Source organism: Lampetra planeri, chromosome 56 (assembly GCF_965212315.1).
Source record: "Lampetra planeri chromosome 56, kcLamPlan1.2.h2, whole genome shotgun sequence".
Classification (NCBI taxonomy): domain Eukaryota; kingdom Metazoa; phylum Chordata; class Hyperoartia; order Petromyzontiformes; family Petromyzontidae; genus Lampetra; species Lampetra planeri.
The window spans coordinates 1,857,864-1,877,312 of record NC_136162.1 but is presented as its reverse complement, the minus strand read 5'-3'; the positions used below and the strand labels follow the sequence as shown (position 1 = coordinate 1,877,312).

The 19,449-nt window shown below is 55.1% G+C and overlaps 1 protein-coding gene across 1 annotated transcript; it reads left to right on the top strand.

Moving 5' to 3' along the window:
* The first annotated feature begins 1,753 nt into the window (after positions 1–1,753).
* Positions 1,754–17,351, top strand: LOC144735643 (venom prothrombin activator porpharin-D-like). Its single transcript, XM_078618093.1, is given in 11 exon segments — positions 1,754–1,775; positions 2,129–2,325; positions 2,327–2,336; positions 11,195–11,361; positions 12,001–12,025; positions 12,134–12,247; positions 12,529–12,657; positions 14,141–14,343; positions 15,171–15,285; positions 15,685–15,935; positions 16,173–17,351. Coding segments are annotated over 11 exon segments (1,584 nt in total). The 3' UTR covers positions 16,524–17,351.
* The last annotated feature ends 2,098 nt before the right edge of the window (positions 17,352–19,449 follow it).

Sequence of the window (19,449 nt, the reverse complement as noted above, 5' to 3'; positions counted from 1 at the left end):
ATGGTTAAGTTTGCTGTGGGGCCATCCGTGGGCGCACGATACGCTCACAACGATCACGCGTGCGTCGTCAAGGGTTCCAACGAAAGCCAGTGTGGGCCGTGACTAATGCTGGGCTCTTCGATCGTTCAACTAATCGATTACTTGAAAACAAGATTCTCACCTCCATTGTCACGTGTGCCACTGGGCGATGGGCGGGGCTTGGTGTTGGGCAATGAGCGGGGCTTGTTGATGTCATCGGCGTAAATTGGCCGCCTCACGCTGGGCGTGCCTCGAAAGGGGATTTCCCCCCCCCCCCATCCGAGAGGAACCGGAGTGGGACCTGTCCCACGGGGACCATAACCCTGCCATTGACATCATTGCCAACTCAGCAACTTTGCCGTGAGACCAAGAAACCTTTGGGTTCTCCGAGCGCCAACATTTGTCAAAGGTCACCAGTCTTGATGTTTCGTATGAGCCTCTTGCTGTACTGCCCTACACTCACAGCCAGTGCAGTGGTTAGCCTATGTCGACCATTATGTATGTGGATGATCTGGCAATTGCTGTCCACTTTGTGAAGGAGTTGGAGATGCTACTGCTGAACCGACAGCGTGCGACTTAGAGATGGGTCCTCACTATCTCCCATTAATCCTCTCCCCATGAGTGACGGGGCAGTTGTGGAGAGAGTGGATACTTTTTAGTACTTCGGCAGTTTGCTTATGACTGACTCCGGTTTGGCAGCCGAGGTCTCACTCCAAATCAACCAAGCGGCATTGTCTTGTCATCAGCTGCATAACGCAGTGTGCAAGCTACCTGGTCTATCACTCCATACGAAGCTCTGGGTCTTCTCGGCCAGTTATACGCTTCCGTTTCTATCCTTGCGAAACGTGGAGTCCTCTAAAGGAACATTTGCGCCGGTTTGAACCATTCAGGCTGGCCTGCCTAGATCATTCCTGGGTTTAACCAGACTGGAGTGTGAGGAGCTCACAGATCCTTTAAATATCTGGACACATTCCCATCAGTGAGCTCCTTCGGCAAGCGAGGCTGCGTTGGTTGGGACATGGAGCCCGCATACCCAGCCACCGCATACCAAAGCAGCTTCTGCTTACCCAGAGAGAAGGGGATAACAGGTGCAGCACGGCCGAGAGAAGAGATTGACTGATAGGTGACAGAATTATGTGGAGCTGATTGGACTTGTAGATGACTGGTACCAGCGATGTCAAGATCGGCCTCTGTGGAGCAACAACGAAGGGCAGAGGAGCAACGCACAAAACAACGAACAGACCGCCGGGCAGCTAAAAAACGCTGCTATTTGGCAGTGTGGAGCAGACTTTATACATCTGCCAGTCATCTCAGTTAGTCAGTCCACGGCACCTGGGTCTGTCCCGTGACCTGCTGCCAGCGAGCCTTCGACACTTTAAAGGCACTAAAGTGCACCTCGCATGGCACAGGCTCCATTGTGACGTCACCGCCACTTAGTGGCGAACGGCAGCTGTTGTTACACGTTTAGAGTAAGTTAACGGACCTCTAAAACATTTTAATATTAAATTCTGTACTGGACAAAAATCACAAGCAATAGAAAGCGTAGTAAATTAATGCATGCGCACACAGGCAGCCCTTTAGCCACTCTACTGCTGGATCAGGGCCTCCCCACACCATATGGGTCCTGGGGATTATGTTCGTACAATTTTCTACTGGTACATCCGAGCTGCGCTCGCACGGGACCTTCCTGGTACGGGTAGTTTTCCACTGGATGTTTGACATGCCAAGCCAGACCATGGTACACCGGCCTCACCAAGGCATCTGAATGTGGTTCGGGGCCCAGCAGGGCCAGGGGTGGGGCTAATAACCCGTTCATTGCCTGACGTCAATCAGTACGCCGTAAGTACAGAGCCTCACTGCGTCATCTACACGCGTCTCCACTCGTTCACCGCGTGTGACATCAGCAGCACGGCTCGGAACTGCAGTGAAAAAACAGCCCAGCGCCTCAAGAGCCGCGCCAGCCTAGCTCGGCGCGTCTCGCTTGTGCAGGGTAAAAATGATACCAGAGCCCCGAGTGAGACTGCTCATCCCTGGGCCCTCTCCCCCGCAATCTGCCCCCCTCCCCCTGTCCTCGCGTTATCTGCCGAGAGTCGAGGCAGCGGTTGAAAAGGGGGCGAGCCGCATTTGGCATCGCGAGGCCCCCGGGTCAGGGAGAGGGAAGGGGAGAGAGGGAGGAGGCCACCCGAGTCTGGATCAGCTAGGAGGAGGAGAGCAGAAGTGTGGAGACGCGAGGAGTGCTGGGACACCGATGGCTTCCTCCTGCGGCCGAAACGTCCGCCTCCTGTGGTCGGTGCTGCTCCTCTCCAGCGCGTGCCACGGTGAGTGAGCGTGCGCGTCGCGTGACCCGCAATCACCTTCGCCAGCAGCCAGGATCAATCCGCTGCTGGACGAAGGCCTCCCCGAGCCGCCACCTCTCATGGTCCCGCTATGCATCGATCCATCCAGCTCGTGCACGCGAGAAGCTCATCTCATCGCTCCGTCTCCTCGGTGGACGTCCTCTCAGACGCGTTCCGCTCCCTGGCCGCCCCTCCGTTATGACCATCCTTTACCATTATTATTATTATCCTTGACCATTATTATTATTGTAGTGCTGAACTTTACGCGGACAACTTCTTCTTTTTCCGTTGTCACTTTATTTTCATAAAACTCAGCACAGTCCACAACCAAAACTCCAGCGCGTTCTTTGCTCGCGAGGCCAGCACTCCGCTGGCCTCGCTCACTCCGTTCCCTCCCTCTCTCTCTCCGTCTCTCTCTCCCCCGACTCTCCTCTCTGCTTCGCCTGTCTCGGCTTCGACCGTCTCACTTTCCCTCGGTTTCTCCGTCTCACTCCAACTGTCCCTCTCTCTCTCTCTCTCGTCTCCGTCTCTCTCCAACTGTCTCTCTCTCTCTCGTCTCCGTCTCTCTCCGACTGTCTCTCTCTCTCTCGGCTTCTCCGTCTCACTCCAACTGTCTCTCTCTGTTCCCGTTCCACTGCTAGCCTATCCTTTCTCTCATCACTTCTTCTTCTCCTGCTCCACTGCTACCCTATTCTATCTCTCATATCTTCTTCGTCTCCGTCTCTACTGCTAACCTATTCTTCTTCTTCTGCTCCGACCATCTCCGTCCAGCTCCCAGCACAACAACCCCGTCTCACCCTCACGCTCCCGTATTTATCCCCATCCTCATTAATTTCCACTTAATTAACCGGCGTCCCCCCCGACGCCCCGCGCCCGCGGCCCCCGCCACCACCTGCTCCCATCCCCAAACTTACTGGCGCCACCTTGTCTCTGACAACAACCGGCCAATCACTGCCCTGCATCCTATAATCACCTAACGAGCCGTCTCTCTCCGGCCGTTGTCCCCCAGCAACTCCTGCTTGTCCTGATACGACCCCGCTGTCCATAACCCACAAGTGTTTACAATATCCCCCCTTGGCGCACGTTAATCCACTAAATCACCCCCCCCCCCCCGCCCCGTGATAAAGAATTAGCCGTCCCGGCTAAGCACAAGCAACCTAACGTGCGACCAATGGACGGGTGAACAACCTGCAACAACCAACAACACAATTATAGTCCCACCAACAACGGATTCAGTATAGTAGCGCTTCAGTCGAATTCAATGGAAAATCCTTCCTCGAGAGCGGGTTCCAGCAGCCGGTCCATCACATCGCTCCCTCGTTGACACGGGGCTGCGTTCCACCCTTGATGCGTGCCCACCCTCGTGACAACGGTCATCAGCTGGCCAACTGGCACACGGCCAGAGAGCCTGCCAGAAAGCCTCTCCTGAGCCAATAGCGGCGGTCCTGCAGGCACACGGAGGGCAGACTGCTGAGGTGCGTTCCCATGCCGCCGTACCACAGGTTCGTCAGACACATCCAATACAGGCCGTTCCGGGATGGGAGATGACGCATCATATGGAGACACAAATTTCTTAAGACGCGACGGGTGAACATGCCATAGGCGCCTGCCGCAGCGAATTCATACACTCTGGTCCCGACGAGTTTCCACAATTTCAACGGCACCCTGCCAGGGTCGATGGAACTTTGGAGATGTGCCCACTGGCACCATAGGACAGTGCAGCCAAGCCCTATCCCCCACACACCAGGGCTCTCGTTGAGACTGTGTGCCGTGCAGGGGAGCATTGGCAGCCTGCCGTCTCGCGGTGTTATCCAACGAGGCCTCTCTAGCCTCCTTCAGACGGTCTAATACCACCTGCATGGGGGCAGGTACCGCCGATGATTTCCCCCTCACTTGCACGCCCAACCTGACCAGGGCTGGGGCCTCTGGTTCCCGACCGTACATTAAATCGAATGGCGAATACCCCGTTGAGGCGTGCAAAGCCAACCTGTAAGCGGCTAAGGCCGCCGGAACGTATAGGTCCCAATCAGTCTGCGCTGAATTAACCTGTTGGCACAACATAGACGCTAGCATCCTGTGCAGGCGCTCGACCATCCCGTCAGTTTGCGGGTGGTACAGGGACGTCCGAATCTTTTTCGTACCCAGTGAGTCACACACTTCTTTAAGTAGACGGGAGGAATAAAATTGCCCTGATCGGTGAGCAGGTGCTCTGGGGCGCCTTTATCGAGGACGTATCCCTGCAGGAAAGCCTCGGCAATCGACCCCACCGATTGGTCCGCCAGTGGCAATGGCATAGGCCACCGAGTGAGGTACTCGAGTCCTACCAGCAAATATTTGTGACCCCACGGGGTGATGGGGAACGGGCCCAAAATATCCAGGGCAACAATTTCGTTAACACGGGAGACTCGTATGGATTGTAACGGTACCCGATATGGTTGCGCAAGCGCCTTCCGCCGCGCGCACTCGTGGCAGGACTTAACAAATAGATGAACGTCGTTTTGCATACCCGGCCAATAAAAATAATTACACAAGGTCAACGCGGTTTTCTTCTCCCCCAAATGCATCAGCTTCTCGTGCGTGTCACGAATGAGCTTGCCCCTCAAACACAACGGAACAACAATACAGAATTTTTGCAGCATGACGTCCCACCACACGAGGAGATCGTCGATAAGCCGAAGGAAGGGGCGATCCTCCGACCCTCTAGAGCGGGAGGCCCAAAGCTTCATTCTGGACAAAAAGGAATCGTCCACCTGTAGGCGCGTCCAACGAGCCAGCGACAACCCCAGTAAGCCGGACCCCTCGGCGGGGACCCCATTAGCTGGGTCCGAATAGGCTGCGGCGGCCATAGCCGGAACGCCCTGCAGCGGCAGACCGCAACGCAGCAAACCCTCAGTACACCTGCACGAGCCTGACGGCTGAGGCAATCGCGATTAAGCGTCCGTGTTGAAATGACGCGTCCCCTTCCTGTGTTGGACCGTAAAGGAGTATCCCTGTAGGATTTCGAGCCAACGGGCCATCTGGCCCGAGGGCTGGTCAACCCGCAAAGAGTATTGCAGCGCCGCGTGGTCAGTGTGGACCAAGAAATCCCTGCCATACAAGTACGGTCGGTACAGATGAACGAAGTGTACAATGGCCAACAGCTCCCTGCACATCACACAATATTCTTGCTCTGCCGGGGACAACACGCGGCTGCTGTACACCACAACCCTTTCAACCCCGTCAATATTTTGTGACAAGATGGCGCCTATGCCAGTGTCACTGACGTCTGTGTCGAGAATAAACATCTTGGTGAAATCCGGATATACGAGCGGCGGCGCATCTGCTAAAGCATCCTGAAGCGTCTCAAACGAACGCTTTTCCTCGTCACCCCAGAGGAACTTCTTACCCTTGGCGGTCAATGTATGCAGTGGCCTTGCAATTGTGGCAAAATATGACAAATCGGCGGTAGTACGACGCAAAACCCACGAAGCTACGCACCTCCGACACCGTTTAGGGCACTGGCCACGTGCGTACACAGCTTGTTTTGTCCGGATCAGTGCGACTCCTGATGCGCTAACAACGTGACCCAAATATTTGACAGACGTCCTTAGCAATTGGCACTTTTGGGGATTAAATTTCAAATTGGCGTCCCGCACCCGGCCAAACACAGCATGCAATCGCTGCAAATGCCCTTCAAAATCTTTACTGAAAACAATGACATCGTCAAGATATATCAAACACGACTCTCACTGCAATCCAGACAATACGAGTTCCATTAGCCATTGGAAGGTGGCTGGCGCGGAGTGTAGCCCCATCGGGAGCACGTTGAAATGGAACAATCCCTGCGGTGTTCGGAAGGCCGTTTTCAGCTTAGACTCTTCGTCCAGGGGCAATTGCCAAAAGCCCGACAAGAGGTCGAGGGTCGAGAAAAATTTCGCGCCGGACAGGGCGTCCAATGAGTCATAAATGCGCGGAAGTGGGTACGCATCTGCTACCGAAATCTTATTGAGTTTGCGATAATCGACGCAAAATCTCAGGGACCCATCATGTTTTTTAACCAGTACGATGGGAGCCCCACACAGGCTGGAGGAAGGAGAAACGATATCTTGTTCTAACATCTCACCCACAGTTTGCTGAATACAATCTTTCTCCAACGGACTCATACGATGGGAATTTAGGCGAATCGGATGTGCATCTCTAGTCTCTACGTGATGATGCAACGAGGACGTACGACCAACATCATACTTCCCCGAACTGAAAACATCCCTGAATTACAAAAGTAGTTTGCGGAGACCCGACCGCTGCTCGGGTGCCAAATCGTGGTTTTGCTCGTACAAATCCCGTAACCAGCCCAGTTCTTCGTCACACCGCGGCAGTGCATCCCCCGTCCGAGTTCTGCGCCGCCATCGCATGCGCTAACGTAGTCCCCTCTTGAATGACAATGGGCTCGTGCCCAGTATTGACAATCTGTATAAACGGGTCGCAATTTGCCGGCATCATCGTGAAATCCCCAACTAAGAAGGGTGTCTGTGACACAGCGTTCGAAGGTGTTAGCAATATACCCTCCAGCGGGTTTTCCAAAGGCAGGCCCTTTTTCAAGCACAGCAGCACGAGCATCTGCGTTGTAGGCGGAATGCGCACCGTGCGACTAACCACAGCCTGCACCACGGCATTTGCAGTTGCAAATTTAGACGGAGTTCCCAAAAATTTAAGAAATTTTCCTGACAATTCACCTCTCCCATCTGAATTGTTGCGAGCATGCGACCCAAAATTCCCAGGCTACCCCCATTTGCCGCTATACATGGCCCATCAACCGGTTCCAAGGCCTGGGGCGAGGTTGGCAACGAGCGAAAAGTTTGCGAAGAGATGAGGGTCGCCGAAGCCCCTGTATCGATAAAGACCTCCACCCCTTGAACAAGCACCATCACATCCGATGAACCCGGCGCGGCACCCAAAACGCAATGTACCAACGCGCCCCATACAACATTGCCGTGCGACCCGTACGAATGAGTGGTTACAGGGTGAGGTGGCGCGGATGAGTGATGCAGAAGAAACGGCCGTGTATTGAATGTGTCGCGACCTGCCTGTGGACCACGAAACGGGAGAAATCCGCGGTTGTAGTCGCCCGGCGCCCTTGATAAAGCGCCCTTGCATCGCCAGCAGTCACGGGCGAGATGTCCTCTCCGCCAGCACTCGTAGCACGTCCGCTGCACGCCACCTCCGTACATCTCGGGACGACGGGGCAGGCTCGCGAGCGGCAATCCGGCCGCTCCTGCAAGCGACCCCGGCTCCTCCAGCTCCTCCGGGCTCCCAGCCGCACCGGCGCACACCACCAGATGCTGCGCCACCGCCGCCGTCGGTTCGTCGCGGAGATCCAGATTGGTTTGGATGTTCCTGGCTATCTGCAAAGACGACATGTCGTCGTCGCTGTTGCTGGGAAGCGAAAGGACGACCCGCAACTCCTTTGCCATCAGCAGCAGCTTCTCCTGGGCCAGAGTCAAGAGCAGCTTGGTCCATCGCCGGGTAAGCCACCTGGCCGAGGGCCAACAGCGCGCTGCGGTAAGCGAGGGGAGACTCCATGTCCACCCGCTTCCTTAACTGAAATTTCCTCTTGGCGACTGACCGTGGCTCGTATATGTCCTGCATTGCCGCGAATGCCCCCGCCAGCGATGAGCGGTCATTAGCAGGGATGCCGTAGAATGCCGCCAGCGTGTCGTCATCCAGGGCCGTCGACAGGGTCCGTAGCGCGTCGCTCTCCACCCAGTCGAGCGACTGATACGCCGCTCGTAAGCGCCGTGAAAATGCCGTCCAGTCACCAACTTTTGCCTCGAAGCGCTCCACATGTAGCCGGTGCAGTGAACCCGGGGGTGGCGACCCCGGCGCCTCAACGGCGTCCGGCTCCGTTCATGGCGTGGCGGGAGTCGCGGCCGCGTCTTTGGCCACCACCGGTGGTGGAGGAGCGGGCAGGGACTGGCCCGACACCGTCGGCGATGCTCGTTCTGTCACTGTGAAGCGGTCAAACGCCTCCGCGAGCGTCGCCAGCTTGGCATCCCACTGGGCCATGACGACCCTCCATTCTTTAGCCGCGCTCGGAGTCTCTGCGTCACTTGGTTCACCCTCCTGCCCCGGAGGCACCCGATTGTCCAGGTCCGCCGGGGGAGCGGCAACCTCTTGCCCCGACGGGGGCACCACGTCTGCATCGCTGCTGTCGTTCGACGAGTCCGCCGGTACGTTTCCTCATTTAGCCGATTTCTTCGACATGTCGGCGCGGTTCGGCAGTCACTCCTGACACCAAATTTAGTGCTGAACTTTACGCGGACAACTTCTTCTTTTTCTGTCGTCACTTTGTTTTCATCAAACTCAGCACAATACAACTAAGACTCCAGCGCGTTCTCTGCTCGCTCGCCGCACTCCGCTGGCCTCGATCGCTCCGTTCCCTCCCTCTCTCTCTCCGTCTCTCTCTCCCCCGACTCTCCTCTCTGCTTCGCCCGTCTCGGCTTCGACTGTCTCGCTTTCCCTCGGCTTCTGTCTTACTCCAACTGTCGCTCTCTCTGTTCCCGTTCCACTGCTACCCTATCTTTTCTCATCCCTTCTTCTCCTGCTCCACTGCTACCCTATTCTATCTCTCAGATCTTCTTCGTCTCCGTCTCTACTGCTAACCTATTCTTCTTCTTCTGCTCCAACCGTCTCCGTCCAGCTCCCAGTACAACAACCCCGTCTCACTCTCACGCTCCCGTATTTATCCCCGTCCTCATTAATTTCCAATTAATTAACCGGCGTCCCCCCGACGCCCCGCGCCCTCGGAACCCCGCCACCACCTGCTCCCATCCCCAGACTTACTGGTGCCACCTTGTCTCTGACAACAACAACCGGCCAATCACTGCCCTGCATCCCATAATTACCTAACGAGCCGTCTCTCTCCGGCCGTTGTCCCCCAGCAACACCTGCTTGTCCTGATATGACCCCGCTGTCCATAACCCACAAGTGTTTACAATTTCTCTCCTTGGCGCACGTTAATCCACAACATCATTATCCTTGACACATTATTATTATTATTATCTTTGACCATTATTATTATTAATGGTATGATCTAACAGTGTAGATGATGCCATTAGCCTGCATATATTCCCATACATTAATCTTTCTGTCTCTCAATGCAAATAGAATCCGATGGCTCTCTCTCTCCTCTAGATGTTTCGGTGTCTATGCGATGTGCACGACGCCATGTGTTTGTGCAACGTCTGGAGACGCAGTGGTATTCAAACTCTGCACGATCCACATTGTCCCCATGAGGGTTTGGGTGAGGCGATGGCACAGTGGTGAGCACATCAGCTGTTGGTTGATCGCATTTTCTCAGATTTATTCTCGTGGCGATCTAATACAAGCGGGCCACAATGCAGTTCTTCAGGAACTGCTGATTGTTTTAGCAGATTGTACAAAGGCTGAATGCTTTTTATACATGTTTGTGGGTTTAGTCAAAAATCTGCATGTTGCGAGTTAAATCCTGTTTAGGGAGTTGATTGGACCCATCATCCCTTCGGGGTCGATAAAGTGTAGACTACTTCGTGGGAAAGTCAACAGCGGTTACCATGTAGACAGAGGCTCATCCCCGCTATGTGAATGTGGAACTTCCACCGCTGGCTCGGGGCTGTGCGCAGGAGAGGGTCACCACCTCGATGCTCAGTTGAGCCGGAAATAAATTCGACGATTGATGATGCTGATGATGGCAACCAAAATGGATTTTTCAACGTTTGCATCGTTGCTGTTTGTCAGAAACGTTTTATGTGAACTAGGTATCGAATGTTTTTGGTGTTGAGACTAAGTCCCAAGTCAAACAGAGAGCGAGGAGAGCAAACAGTGTCGTGGACACACACACTCACGTGGTGCGTGTTTGTCCTGATAGCGCGTCCCGTGTCCCAGCCGTGGTGCCACTGGTGGGGGGGCTCTCTCGCTCCCTCGCTCTCTCTGTCTCTCTCGCTCCCTCGCTCTCTCTCGCTCCCTCGTTCTCTCTGTCTCACTCTCTATGGCTGACCTGCACGCGGATCAAGCCGTAGCCCGTGTTTGGGTTTGGTAAATATTAGTTGACCTTGAGAAAAGTGAAGACACATTGTGTTTGGTGTGCACCGCACAGGACAACACGGCTGGGCCCGCATGCCCTCTCGCGTGCGTCGCCTCACACACGGTTATGTGCGTGAGGACGACGGTCAGCAGCGTGCTGGACTCAACCCCAAGGGGGACCGGGTTCGCTTCCATCTCCCGGCGCGGCAGTTGAAACAATGGGGGCGAGTTTCTCAAATCCCTCCCCCACCGCCTCTGCCCACCCAGCGGCACAAATTTGGTACCCGCAGTCGATCGGCACGTCACGTGTGGTGGGGTAAAGTGTGGGGACGCCTAGATCTTGGGATAAATCTGGACAGTCGAGTAGACCTCCCTCCGGTGGAGGCCGCTGGGCAGCAGTGGTGTGAATAGGCACTTTCAGGGCTGCGCTTACATCCTCAAATACACACTCGGATTTTGTGCTCCTGATTGTCAGATCAACTCACGGATGTTGGCAGCTATGAAGCCCAGCATGGCACACAAGGGGGTGGGTGGCCAGCAAAACCCCCGGTCGCCTTTGTCTCCCCAGTGCTGATGTTTACACACCACACCAGGTACTCACTTAAGGCCGAGTCGACCTAGGGGAGGCCCAGGACAGGTTCAGACAATCGTCACTGGTGTTAGCCGTGAGCGGGAATCGAACTCGGTTCGCCGGATTCGTAGCGCAGCGCGCTAACCGCTACACTACCGCTCCTCGTACACACACACGCACGTATGCACACACATGCATCTATACACACACACACGCACGCACGTACACACAGCCAACGTGTTCCTACAGCGGCGCCAGGTGGCGATCGTCCTGGCGCGGGCGCGGCGCGCCAACAACGGCTTGGAGGAGCTGCTCAAGGGGAACCTGGAGCGCGAGTGCATGGAGGAGCGCTGCAGCTTCGAGGAGGCACGCGAGGTGTTCGAGAACATTGACACCACGGTGAGACGGCTGCCATCTGCTCGCGGCCCAACTCGCGCCGTCGCCACCACCCGAGACACCCCAGGGGCGGCGGTGGCCTCCGAGCTGCGGCCCCCGGGCCTCGCGCTGCCCGCGGGTCGTTGTTTTGTGTGCCGCGGGGATTCGCGGTGGTTCGACCCCAGCGAACCGCCCTTGTCGGTGCCGCGGGGATTTGTCGCAGCGGATGAAATCGATCCCGCGACGTTTTTCCCAAGGCCGGAGTCGCGGGCCAAACGTAAAATATTACTCGAAAATGACTCCATTGGGTTAAACCAGAGAGCGGCATGGCCCCATGTTGTGGACCCACCGCGGACTCTGCAGCCGTCTGTGAAGCACAGCAGAGCCCTCGCGGTGAGAACGGCGCGAGCCCGGACTGTGCTCACACTCGCGTGCCCAGACCTCTCAGGATGCTCGCGGTGATCGTCCCTCGGTGGGGAGGTCATCAGGGTCCGAGCCTGGAAAGTGCTTGGATGCGTGACCGTCAAGCTCACACACACACAGGTGCCATGGGCAGCAGGCCCCACAATCCGCACCCTGACCCGGCTCGACCACGCCGCGCGCCTCCTCACGCTCCCCCCCCCCCCACACCAAATGATGCCCTTCGCTCTGTGCTTTTTCCAGAATGAATTCTGGAACAAATACTTCGGTGAGTGACGAACCGCACGACACAGGTCGCGCAAAGCGCCGGGACGTGAACGCAAACGCCGCCGGTGACAGTGCACGTGATGGTGGTGCCGTGTTTCGCGTGCCCCAGACGGAGACCAGTGCAGCTCCAACCCATGCAAGAATAATGGCGTCTGCAAGGACGAGATCAACCAGTACACCTGCGACTGCCTCAGCGGCTATGATGGGAACACCTGCGAAATCTGTACGCGCCACACATCACCGCATCTCGCAAGCAGTTCTGCGATATCAACTTCCGTGGCGTCGTGTTTTGCCGCGGGTGACACGACTAATAATAAATAATAATAAACTCGGGAAGCGAGCGACCCATAAATATAATCGACGACGCGCCGACCGATTGTCGCTCCGGCTCGCTCGCCAGTAAAAGTTGAAGAGCGATTCCCACGAAACCATCAGAGATGCGAATTAAAACGAAAGTGAGGGTGAAGGGAACGAGCGAAATAACGCCCCCCCCCCCTTGTGCAGCCAAGCTGGGCTGCATCTTCCGTAACGGCGGCTGCGAGCACTTCTGCTAGGGCTCGGATGAGCAGTTCTCCTGCTCCTGCGCCAAGGACTACAAACTGCTCGACGACGGCAAGTCCTGCCAGCCCGTGGGTAACGAACGCCGCCAGCCGCCAGCCGCCCGCTGCCACGCGCGGGAAAAGTGGGAGGGGTGGCTCACAGTCAATGTTCGGGTTTGGGCCACTCAATGAGCCGGCCACGTTTGCGTCGTTAGACCCTCTACCACCCGACTCGGCCAAACAAATAGGATTGAGTCGTGCGTGCACCAGCATTTAACGTCAAGTTATGAACTGACAAGGTAACGTGTTTAGCTTGTCGACTTTATAAAATATATAGATTTAGTTTAGATTGTAAGGTCAGGGTTTGTTTTTGTCACAGTTGATGAGCACAATAGGCCATAGGGCCCAAAACATCAAGCGGTCAGCAACAAACAGCACTGCCAAAGTTGTCAGAATCATTATTTAGACTGCAGGAGGAATCCGCAGCAAAACGACACCAATAGTCCCAGACCACACCAAGACAACACAGAGTTCCTCAATAAAGTTACACATTAAAATGTAACCATCGATATACGGTTAAAAATTCAAAGTTACAAATCACACCAGCAAATGTGGTCGTATCCAGCACTAATATTCTGCTTGATTTTATGTTTTGAAGGAAGATTTACGATGTTCAGGGAGGAAACAAAGTTGTTGTTGTTGTTGTTCCAATGTATTGGTGTCACCAATTCTAATTACTGCTCTTGGGAATGGTAAAAGGCAATTAGATGGACGTCTTAGGTTTCTTGAGTTTGACAATAAGGTTAATGAATTAGCTAAGTATAGTACATATTTTCCAATAAGGACTTTATGACTGAACAGGGCCCAATGTAGATTTGTTCTTGCAGCAAGTCACGTGAGATTGGATTTTAAGTAGAGGTCACAATGGTGGGTCCTGCAAATAATTAACAGTGTAACGGGTTTATTGAATCGAATGGAGCGAGGTTATTACAGTATTATTATAGGAGCTTTGGGAAGAGACGCTGATGGTCGGAGGGAATTCCAATGTGGAGAGCGGTGGTATGGAGTAAGATGATTGTTGTGACCTGCAGTGTCGTGGATGTGTGAGTGCGTGAGTGGGCGAGTGTGTTATTGTGATCTACAGTGTGGTGGTGGCACAGTGTGGTGGGTGAGATGTCTGATCGAGCGCGTCCTCAACATCGCTGTAGAGATCAATTGGTGAAGTTCACGGGAACAGGAACCACGGTCGTAGCGATTTTACTCTAGTCGATACTTGCTATGATGTCAGCAGCAATGTCTTCAGGAGCTTGATGTCGAGGTCTGCTCTCCATGACAAGAGGGCTCCAGGAGAGAGTTTTGGTAGTTTTGTTCCTCCGTTTAAGGAGCGCAGACTTCAGCAGTTCACTATATGGTCCATAATTTGGGTTGCATGGCCGCAACATCTTGACTTGGGGAGGTCTTGGAGGTTGCTCTTGGATAGATCGGTTTGGGTTGGCCAGACGTCAAACCTCGGTGAACGTGTCTCACGTTCATTTGTGGGGGGCACCGGCATGGTGCTTGTGGGGTGTGGGGGGCAGTGCCCTTCCCGTGTGGCAGAATCCAGGTGCAGAAGCCTCGGTCGAAGCGAGAGGCTTCATCCGTCACAGTGGAAACGCCGGTCCAACCCGTGCCCCCTCACTCCACGGTGTCCGACAACAGCAGCTACATTGCAGAGGGGTCCGAGGCGGACTTACACATCGCAGGGGGAGAAGAATGCCCCCTCGGGGAGTGTCCCTGGCAGGTACACAACAACAGCAGGAGCAGACACTACAGCAACAGCAGATAGTACACCGTGGGGTTAAACTCTGCAGCTCCAATGCATATGGAAGGGGCGCTAAGTGGCGGACCTGATTTAAAAAAATGCTCCCCGGGTCTCAGGGCTCGTTGGCTCAAGTAGAGCACCCGACTCTCACTGGCGAGGAGCTGTCGCAGGGGGAGCCGACGTCGGGCGCACAATTTGATTGGAAGGTGGAGAACCATTAAAATCTGATTGGTCATCAGAATCATTTGAAAGATGCAAATGAGGGGTCAGTTGGGATGCCGTTCGGACAAGCGAAAGGGATTGGTGGAGAGTTGGGGGGAGTCCTGCAAGGGACGGGGAGAGAGGAGCAGAGGGGAGAGGCTCGGGTGGTGCCTGAACGGAGTGAATCCCTGAAGCGCGACGCGCTGCACTGAAGACGGACTAAAGTCCGCTTGCAAGACTCACCCGGTCTGGAACTCCTTTACACGTAAATTCAAAGTGACTTGCTGAGTTTCAGGTGTTTACAGCCATGAGCCAGTGTTGGAAATTCCACATTCCTATGGCAGATATTAATCTGTCCATAGATCAATCACGATCGACTTCTATATAAAGTGGTACTCTTTTATCAACCCTAGATGGATGATGGAATTGAATCAACCCCCAACTAAAATTTTTACTCACCACCGATCTGCTGGATCAAATTCAAGACGTTCCATTAAAAAACTAAGGAACACAAGGGCCATGCATCACGTGACCTTGCCAGGCATTCTGGTACAGCCCATGGGGTCGAGGCTCCCTCATCGTCTTGCCCTCGCCTCTGTTCCCAGGTTCTGATTCTGGACAAGAAGGGTGAGGGCATTTGTGGCGGAACCATCCTCAACCGGGAGTGGGTCCTGACGGCCGCCCACTGCATCCCGTCCGAGCCCGAGGTCGTCATCGTCGGTGAGTCGCCCTGCATCGCGTCTCGTCCAAACCAAGGACAGATTCAGTGGCTTCACTCGCGACTTCTAAAGAATGTCGGTGGGCCAGGGCTGATCGCTACAAGGGGGTGATGGCCGACGGTCAATAATTACGAAAGAGTGGAAGCCGTCGATGAGGACGAATGGGGCGCGTCCGGAGAGCATGTCCGCGCATGGAGGTGGAGTGATGAAATCCGGCGGCGTGGCCGCGCCGTAGGATTGCTTGGGCACGGCAACGGCTTGGGGAGTTGCCGACGTTGGGCTGCAATGTTGGCATCGGTCTTGACCAGGGACCGCCATGCAAGAGGTCTGGAACCGCAGCACCACATCGTCCAATTCGCTGCTTACATGCCCCCCCACCCCTCTCCCTCCCCGTCCCTAGGTGAGCACAACCGCACGGTGTCCGAGCCCACGGAGCAGCAGATATCCATCAAGCAGATGGTGATGCATAACCGCTTTAGCATCGCTAACAACGACAACGACATCGCGCTGCTGCAGATGAGCGAGCCCATCAAGTTCAACAAGTACGTGCTGCCCGCCTGCCTGCCCGAGCCGGACTTTGCGGACAACGTGCTCAAGGAGGAGCTGGCTCGCATCAGCGGCTGGGGTATCCTGGGCAAGCGCAGGTTAAAGGTACCGTGACCTCTTCCCACCCACCTCCACCTTCCACCCACCCATTTGACACATGTCCTCGTCTATATACAAAATGGCCCTGAATGCATGTGAATATTTGGCCGATTCAGCTATCAAGAAATGTATTTTATGTAATATTGACTTGTGTTTGTCCACTATTTTTTCATTCTTCTGTAATGCGATTCTTTTTCTCCAATTTATATTTGGTTGCGCATCCCCGCCTGTCCCCGTGCACAGGCCGAAGTGCTGCAGACGTCCTTTGTGCCGTACCAGGACATGGCACGGTGCAAGGAATCGAGCAGCTACACCATCACCAAGAACATGTTTTGCGCCGGCTACAGCGACTCGAAGACGGACGCGTGCCAGGGCGACAGCGGTGGCCCCCACGTCACGCCCTACGCCAACACGTGGTTCTCCACCGGCATCATCAGCTGGGGCGAGGGCTGCAACCGCAAGGGAAAGTTCGGGATCTACGCCCGCGTCTCACGCTATTTGCCCTGGATCGACACGGTGATGAAGAACTACAGCATCTACAAGGACGAAATCCCCACCGCTGGGCGCAATCTCCGGCGCAGCCGCCAGAACTGAGCACAGGCGCCGGCAGATGATCGGGGAGGTAGGGGGTGGGGGTGGGGGGACAAAAACGATGCCACAATGGGAGAGTTGGGGAGTGGAAAATGGTGGGGATACGTTTGAGAAATAATCCACAAGGTGCACGAAGTTGAGTAGGAGTTTTAGTTGCCGTATACCGTTGTGTTGATTTAAGGGTGTCTTGAAGGGATGAACTTGATAACCCACAACTCCTTGGAGGAATGAGGGTCTTGTTGACAGTAGGAGGACTGAGTGAATGGAATGCGTGAATGGTTAAGTTTGCTGTGTGGCCATCCGTGGGCGCACGATACGCTCACAACGATCACGCGTGCGTCGTCAAGGGTTCCAACGAAAGCCAGTGTGGGCCGTGACTAATGCTGGGCTTTTCGATCGTTCAACTAATCGATTACTTGCAAACAAGATTCTCACCTCCATTGTCACGTGTGCCACTGGGCGATGGGCGGGGCTTGGTGGTGGGCGATGGGCGGGGCTTGTTGATGTCATCGGCGTAAACTGGCCGCCTCACGCTGGGCGTGCCTCGAAAGGGGGTTTCCCCCACTTCGGGAGGCTGCAGCTTGTGGGGGCGGCCTGCCATTTAAAAGAGGCCCGAGTACCGTATTTTCCCGCATATAACCCGCGGGGTATACCAATTTTACAAACGAAACAAGACCCTGCGGGGTATATGGAGGTGCGGGCTATCCCAAAAGTATTTTACACGTGTGACATGTCATAACTCGTTTAATGTTTTCATGGTAGGACTATCCACTATGCAACACTTACCTTTGACTGAAGCACTGCTGAATAAACCACACACACTAAAATTGCACAGGTTATCACGTTTTAAATTATTCGAATTGTTTGTACAATGAAACGACACTGTTTGAAGTGGGCGAGCTTTGTTTACTGGCGACAGGAGAGCTGGGGAGAGGGAGAGGTGGGGGGGGGGGTTGGGGGTGGGGCAGCTGGGGGGAGAGAGAGGTGGGGGGGGGGGTTGGGGGTGGGGCAGCTGGGGGGAGAGAGAGGTGGGGGGGGGGTTGGGGGTGGGGCAGCTGGGGGGAGAGAGAGGTGGGGGGGGGGTTGGGGGTGGGGCAGCTGGGGGGAGAGAGAGGTGGGGGGTGGGGCAGAGCAAGGTCTGCGGTGGCGACGGGAGAGCTGGGTGGAGCAGCAAGCACCTGGATTCAGTTCCTTACGTAGATGCCACTCTGTGCGGAGTTTGTATTCTCTCCCTCTGTTCTGCAAGGGTTTCCTCCGGGTGTCCTGGTTTCCTCCCATAGCTAAATTAACGACACATTGTAACCTATATTGAATCAAACACCCCAGTGCTGAAACATTACCTGCAAATAATTCACTTGGGATCACACAGCAGTCGTAACAGCAGGATCAGCAGCAACATCCCCTACTCCGAAGAGGTGGCAGGGCCCTCTTAAAAACGAGCTGTGACCGAGCGAGGCTCTCCGGGGTGACCCAGCGGGGTGACAACGACCCCAGTCTTCCCATGCTGCCCGGCACGCCACGCGGCATCACCGCCACGCGCTGCCGCTCGAGCCGCCAACTCGAAACGGTCACAGTTGTCGCCACGTAAGTTTTGGGCGGCTGCGGCATTCGGCAAGGAGACAACTGTACACCGGTTTCATCCTTGTGTTGAGAAGTCCCCGACGACTCACTCGGAGACGGCTTGACGGTTAAGGGCTTTCGCCGTAAGTTTACTAAAGATATAACAATACACGAGGGTATACAACTCCCAGGGGTTAGGGATCCCGGGCTAGGTCCCACTGGGTCCCGACACAGCCGGCTGCCCTGTGCCGTCTCCTCTGCGCCGGCCGTGGGATCAGCCAACACGGCCGACCGAGGAGCACAGCCACGTCCAGCCCTGGCACTGTGCTATTCCCTATCCCTACCCTCTTGACCCTGGCTCCCCGTTCCACCCTCTTCCGACCCTAGACTCCAGCTATGACCCCACTTACGTCACAGGGTCCCCCCTTTATACTAGAGGAGCTGTGATGTCATTGCGCCGCCCAGAGCGCATGACACCACGTCCCGTGACGTCATCGCACTGGACAGCGCACATGACGCCACTTCCCTATTCTACTCCTCTACACTTGTTAGGCATCACCAGCATGGCATGAGCCATCGTGGCCTACTGCTGCCTCGTGCCACAGGGCGTCTCTGTTGATGAGCCGTCGCCGATCACTGTGGGGAAAAACGCAACGCATTCATCGACGACATTGCTGTACAAAATAAAAAACCTATACGTGACATGTAAAAGATGACGTTTCGGGCAATGATCCTTGTTCATATGTGCTCTGTCAAAGGGCCATTTCCCTGGCCACAACTTAACTCATCGTCCTTTCAATAACTGCCTCTCATATTTTCTTTTAGGGTCACAATGTAGCGATTGTTGAAAGTGTGGAGGGGTTTTTTGTTAGTTGTGTTTGTGCACCACTGCCACAAAAACAGCAACAGCAGCGAGCATCACCAGAGACGTCCCTTCTCTAACTGTGGGCAGTTTTCCACTGCCCACGCGTGGCGATAAACGAGCCCCAACACTGCCTGTGTAAACGATGATAAGGCGCACACACTCACCAAACCCAGCTCGGTGCATCTGTGGGACGGGAGCTGTCACCGGAGCAACCACCACGGCCCTGTGCAGGAACGTGGAGGGCTCTCCCCGGCCACGCGTCCGTCCCCACGCTGCCCCCACCCCCACTGCCACACGCACAGTACAGGAGCTTACCAGACACACACACAGTACAGGAGCTTACCAGTCACACACACACACAGTACAGCTTACCAGACACACACACAGTACAGGAGCTTACCAGTCACACACACACACAGTACAGGAGCTCACCAGACACACACACAGTACAGGAGCTTACCAGACACACACACAGTACAGGAGCTCACCAGAGACACAGTACAG